General features: G+C 31.6%; 1 protein-coding gene across 1 annotated transcript; it reads right to left on the bottom strand.

Annotated features, from left to right (window-relative positions):
- Nucleotides 1–1,300: 1,300 nt before the first annotated feature.
- Nucleotides 1,301–2,321, bottom strand: LOC119677915 (antigen 5 like allergen Cul n 1-like). The gene is made up of 3 exons (XM_038089500.1): nucleotides 2,109–2,321; nucleotides 1,645–2,039; nucleotides 1,301–1,582 (listed from the first exon to the last, which is right to left on the bottom strand). The coding sequence occupies exons 1-3, from the start codon at nucleotides 2,262–2,264 to the stop codon at nucleotides 1,327–1,329; spliced, it is 807 nt and encodes a 268-aa protein (XP_037945428.1). The 5' UTR covers nucleotides 2,265–2,321; the 3' UTR covers nucleotides 1,301–1,326.
- Between the last annotated feature and the right edge of the window lie 3,968 nt (nucleotides 2,322–6,289).

Here is a 6,289-nt window from a genome sequence, read left to right as displayed (position 1 = left end):
CTTTAATGAAAAACTGTATATGACCTATCTTTCCTAGTCTTGAATCTTTATGATCCATGAAATACCCTCCTAGGTGCATCTTCCGTTTATGCATCAGTGCTGGGCATTCTCTTAGCACATGATATACAGTTTTTCTCTCTTCTCAACAATATCTGCATTCTGAGTTTAATTGGATTCCTAACTTTGTTAGGTCATTATTCAATATACAGTGACCGATTAGTAATCTCGTTATAATTCTTAAGTTATTCATTATTTGTTCTATACAATCCTTGAAGCGTTTAAGGTTATAAGTCCCTAAAAGCATTTTAAATTGTGATAGTCTTAATAGCCCTTCCCAATACAGTTCTCTTTTTTCCTTAGAGCCGTTGATAAGAAGGGGTAGAGTTCCTTTGCCTAGACCACAGCAGAGTTCTAGGCCTATTATTATTGAAGCCACGCCTCTTCTTTCGAGTTTGTCTGCCATTTTATTGCTTTGGATATCAGCATGCTGCGAAATCCGTATTGAGTGCACCTAATTATTCTAGTCAAGTATATTCACCTTGTCAATGCACTCCCATACCAGTTTAGATGTCACGTGGTAGGATATGAGTGCCTTTATAGCTGCCTGGCTGTGAGTATTGCAATTTTACGGTTCCGGTAGTTGCTTTGAAGGTTGAAACTGACGCATCTACCTATAGCGTACATTTTTGCTTTAAAGTCAAACGATTTTTGGAAAGATCTTTTTGTCATATACTTTACAGTGTAATATACTTCTCTTGGAAAAGAAGTACATTTTTGTCCATTTCAATGATCTTCATTGAACGAGTAGTAATCAGTACTGCGGCTGAGTTTGCAATCAATTTCGTTGACCTTGCTTTCTAGCTTCAAATTTTCGGTCATTGTAGCCTAATTATTAGGGTTGCTATTAATTATCATTAGAAAGTATTATAATTGATTTAATTGCATTGAACGTGGTTTATGAGCTGATCGCTTTCCGTTTATCTATGTTCACCAGTAATACTTGACAAGTATTATTAATAGTTCCAACGGATATTTTTCGTTCCCTTCTTGATTTATTTTATTGAATTTTTTTGATCTATTCATATTATTAAGAATAAACTAATAACTCATAAAACTCTTTTAAACTGCTTTTCTTGATTAATATTATTGTAGATTTCTACAAAATTCTTTTCGTTCCCTTGTTCGAAAGAAATATCTTCTGTTGATCGATCTTCTGTTTCATAGATTATAAATGAACTATTCTTACTATTCGAAATGCAATAATAACTCATACAACTCAAGTTTTTAAATTGTAAAATAATTTATTTTTATTAATTAATTTATTTATTAACTATAATTAGGATTCATTTTTTCTTCAATTGAACACAATGAAGGATAAAAAGGATTAGAGCCAGTTTCACATTCAGAAGCAGGCTCACCCACACGGTACACTTCTGCACCCACAGCATAGACACTACCATAATTACAAGCTGTATTGTATATGTACAAGAATGGATATTCAGCATGGGTGTACCGCACCATGGCGCAACCAACATGAGTATTTCGATCAATCACAGTTTCAACAAAATGTCCATATTCCTCACTGAAATATATAAAAACAGACTATAGAAATTTAAATATATGTAAAGATTTTAAAACACTTACAAATTAGATGCAACACGAAACTTGCTAATGTAACTACTATCAATCAAAGGATATTCACCAAACCATAAACCCATTGATTGTAATAAAAGATCAGTAATATTTGTTGGAAGATCATGTTGACGATCAACACCCGATAAATTTTGTCCGACATTACGGAAACGATAGGAGTTGTGGCAAGGATCGTGATCCACATAGCAAGCCTTTAAATTTAATGCTGCCAAGTATGCAAGTTCATCATCCCAAATCATCGTTGCCATACGTGAGGCAGGATAATAGCCCGGTAATAGGCCAGCTGCTATAAAGTTGCGTCGTTTGTTGTGCTCATGTAGAATGAATGATCGATAAGGACGTAGGTCTAACATAGTTGTATCTGGTGGGCAACGTTCATTGAAATTCTAAAAGAAAATAGAAAATTTTGTAATAAATTTTATTGTTGTACTGTTGGTCTATATAGTATGTCATACTCCATCATTGTTGCAGGCAATATTTGTTCCGCCATTGGGACATAATTCTGGATCACACCAAGAAAGTTTTGTACTCGCTGATAATACGGAAAATTTCGTTACATTTGCATATATGAAAATCAAACTAAGTACTTTGAAATACATTTTGTAAGACATTTTTGGTTTGCTACTTGTTCTTGGAGATATATAACACTTAATGGCTTGCTTTTCTGAAGGACTTCGGTTTATATATATACGAAATTTCTCATTATCGAAATTAGTAATTCTTATTAACTAAGTTAAATTTAAGTGAGCTAAATAAATGCCTCGTTTGACAGCGGACAAGTGTTCATCTTTTTTTATAATTAATATTTTCATTTTAATTTGACAGGCACAGGTTCGCAATTACATCAAATGTGCATCGTAATTAATATGTGTGAATAATTAACAATGCAATGAGAATTAAAAATGGAAGCGATTTTTTATACTTAAATCAATAAAAATAATGTAAAAAAATTCATTTTAATTTCCGCTCATAAACAATCGAAAATTTCGCTTGAATTGTTCCCATTCACATGTGTTAAAGTTAATTCAGAATTTTTTATTACCAAAAACTTCAAACGAAAACAAAACACTTTTTCGATCCTACAACCCAAAATCTGATATCTGATCTTTTTTATAATGAAAAAAAACTCGTCAAAAAAACATTTTCAAAAAACGTGATCACTTTTTATAAACACTTTTTTTTATTTATTTTGTTTGTACTTATTATTATATTGTCATTAAAAAAGTTTAATGATGATTTTATAATAAAAATAACTGCAAAATATGGAGTAAGGCTCACAACTCAAATTGAGTCATGACTTAAAAATAAATCAAATATTTCAATCAATGGAATAATAAATTTAAATACTGACTCATTATTTTGTAATAGATAAAACCACAATTATTTCCTTAATAAAAAAAGTACTAAATATATATGTATATATATATATTTGTATTATATTAAAATAAAACATTTATAAATCCTTATTAATAAAATAAAAATTTCACGTGGTGATAAAACATAACTGACCTTTAAAGTGATTTTTAGGGTATAGCAGTACTTCAAACAATTTAAAACAATATATTTATAAACAATATATTATTTATATTTTTTTATAACTTTATATATTCACTTTATATATTTTTATATTATACATTGTGACCGAAAAGCTTTCGGAAATTCTCATTTAAAATTCGCGCGCTGTATATTTTTCGATATTTAAGTTTATGTAGTTGGCAGCACTGTCCTTAAATTACTATGCCAAAAATGAGCGCGATTTGTCAACAGTTCGTTTACGGCAGCTGTTGAAACCAGTTCACCTCAGTAGTGCGTTGCGAAAAAAACAATGGAAAAAAATATTGAACAAAGAGTTTGCATCAAATTTTGTTTTTCGAACGAAATTTCGTGTGCAGAATCGTTGCGAATGCTACAAAAGGCTTATGGGGAATCAGTTTTATCGAAAACTCAAGTTTATGAGTGGTACAAAGCCTTTCAGGACTGTCGTACGACCGTCGAAGACATGCCGCGTTCTGGACGACCTTCGACCTCTACCACCGACGAAAACATTGAAAAGGCAAAGGAAATCGTGTTCAAAAATCCTCATGTGAGTGTTAGAGAGATAGCACGAGAGCTAGGCATCGGTCGTGAGATGGCTCGTTTGATTTTGGTGGACAATTTGTGTATGCGACGTGTCAACGCCCGGCTTGTTCCGATTCACCTCAATTTGTTCAACATTATCAACGATTTTAAGGCCAAACATTCAATAAATACCATCGAACAGCCACCGTATTCACCTGATCTTGCACCGTGTGACTTTTTCCTGTTTCCCAACCTCAAATTACCACTCAGAGGAACGCGTTTTGAATCCATAGAAGACGTAAAACAGAATTCGCAGAGGGAACTCAAAGCCATACCGGAAAGCGCCTATAAAAATAAGTTGATGATTGGAAGAAACGTTGGCATTGTGTATCGCTCAATGGAGCATATTTTGAAGGAGATAAAATAAATATTGATGAAGATTAAGAATTTTGCGTTTTATTTAAAATTTTCCGGAAACTTTTCGGTCACAATGTATATTCACCACATATCTAAGTGACCAACTAGATAAACTTGTACGACTTCAATCAAGAACACAACAGCAATGATCTTCCTAAAGACCCACCATCCATAAATACACTAAAAACCAACCCTGCAACTGTACAGGCTAGTTTTAAGAAAGATTTTTGCATATAGTTTTAGAATATATATTTTTTTATAAACTCTATTTAATTATTTTAATTAAAGAAAACATGAAAGACTTTTATTTTCTATATTTCTTCATTTGATCTATTATTTATTTAAACTGCTGGTCGAAACACGACTTTATAATTCGAGTACACTTTTATAATTGAAAGCTTTAAGCATTAATTCTACAAAAAATAGGTGTTATTTCATCCGTGTAGAAATAGTTCGTGTCTCATTGTCACATTATGTTACTCCTGTTATTCATGATACTTATATATAGCATATTATACTCTCACTTTTTCACTCACACACACAAATTTTTGTTTGCAAACTAAATGCCTAAATCCCGATAAACACAAAGACCTTTTTGATATCATCCGGAATTCGAGTACAATTCACCAAAAATTTCAAACGACAGGTTCGCTTGAACCTAAATTGAGTTCGCCGGAATGACTTTAATTGTTTATAACTTTCAAAACCTATACTTATTCTTCTTAATCTATTTCAACGCTTTTAAGGAACTCTCCTGTCGATACAATACACTTATGCCAGCGTTTCTTCCAAACCCGTTCCTTTAAGATATGTGTTAAAAATGATTTCCGGAATTGCCTTTAAAGCGCACAAGGATTTGGGTTTTATCTTTTAAATAGTAACGAAATAGTTTACTTACAGTGGCTATATTGAGCTTAAAAATAGCTAGAAGTCACATGGTGAATACAATAGATCAAAAGAGTCTGAGCTTCTAAATCGTAGTGGATTATAGTGCTAAAACAAAGAATTGTATGTTCATAATTCTGGCCTCTCTTTGTAAGTAGCTCTACGTAAACATTGCATTACGCTTAATTATTATTCTCTGTTAACAGAGAGTCCTGTTCCAGCGAAAGAAATTAACAATGGATCACATCCTGTTAATTTAAGAAAACTGTTAAATTCACTATAATATTTAAACTACTTTAGCGTAATGTTTTGGGGTTGATTAATTTCTTGCACTGTTTGGCTTGAGTAGACGTCTGGTCATATGCATAGATCTAATTCTTATCTCCAGTTAATATGCATTTCATTTCATTCTGTTACTCAGAAAACATTATTCGACGAATTTCAAGGGGACGCTGTTTTTCAAAAATATTAATTATTTTTGGCAACAAACGTGATTATAAACTTTTAAGAAACAAAACATCTCTTAAAATGTTCTGGACTTATCTAAATGATCCAAATCAATTATTAACACTATCTTTGATGTGTTTTAAGAATGCCAAAAAACCAACTATTTTGACTTTCTTAATAAGTTCTTCATAACTTAATGTTGATGACCATCTAGGGTGGATATTGTATTTAACGCTTTCTCTGCCTTCTTCGAATTATTTACACCATTTGTCAAAATTTTCTTATGACATAGTCAGATTCGGTAAACCTATTACCAAAACATCAGTTAAGAAAAAGAGTTTGTGGATTTTTGTATCCAGTGACGGAAGTCGCGAACAGTATACACCTTACCACTTTTTCCATATACCTAACTACATGATATTTAAAATATTTATCACAAAGCGCTATAAGTTGATACAGAAATTATTGTCTAACACCACGAATCTTTGGTTACTGTCCTTTAGTAAGCTAAAAGAAAATATTTCTAAGAGCATGGTAAAGAACCGATGAGACTTTTTTTACACCTAATAGAAGCTAAAACGCAAGGTTTATAGTAATTTAAACTAATCGATTTTTCTTAAATAATTAACTTAAAGAAACTTAAAGAAATTATTGACAATATTAATTCGATCTGTGCCAATACATCTAGGGATATAGACATTACCTGTACCTATGAATTGTAAAAGTCTTGAAGAAATGGATGAATTCGAGATAAAAATATATTTTCGTTTCTGGTGCAAATAACAAAAAAAATTAGGTACATGTAATTAAAAAATATTTTAAAGACGTA

This window comes from Teleopsis dalmanni, chromosome 2 (genome assembly GCF_002237135.1).
Source record: "Teleopsis dalmanni isolate 2A chromosome 2, ASM223713v2, whole genome shotgun sequence".
NCBI classification, from domain to species: Eukaryota; Metazoa; Arthropoda; class Insecta; order Diptera; family Diopsidae; genus Teleopsis; species Teleopsis dalmanni.
The sequence above is the reverse complement of the archived record's forward strand: the minus strand, read 5'-3'. Positions and strand labels throughout refer to the sequence as shown.

What these genes read in the sequence shown, in the direction of transcription:
- LOC119677915 (XM_038089500.1), bottom strand. Translation starts at nt 2,264, where the DNA reads ATGTCTTACAAAATGTATTTCAAAGTACTTAGTTTGATTTTCATATAT. An exon ending in TTGCCTGCAACAATGATGGA is followed by an intron (nt 2,040 to 2,108) that starts GTATGACATACT and finishes ATTTTCTTTTAG; the next exon opens with AATTTCAATGAACGTTGCCC. An exon ending in TTTCGTGTTGCATCTAATTT is followed by an intron (nt 1,583 to 1,644) that starts GTAAGTGTTTTA and finishes TATATATTTCAG; the next exon opens with TGAGGAATATGGACATTTTG.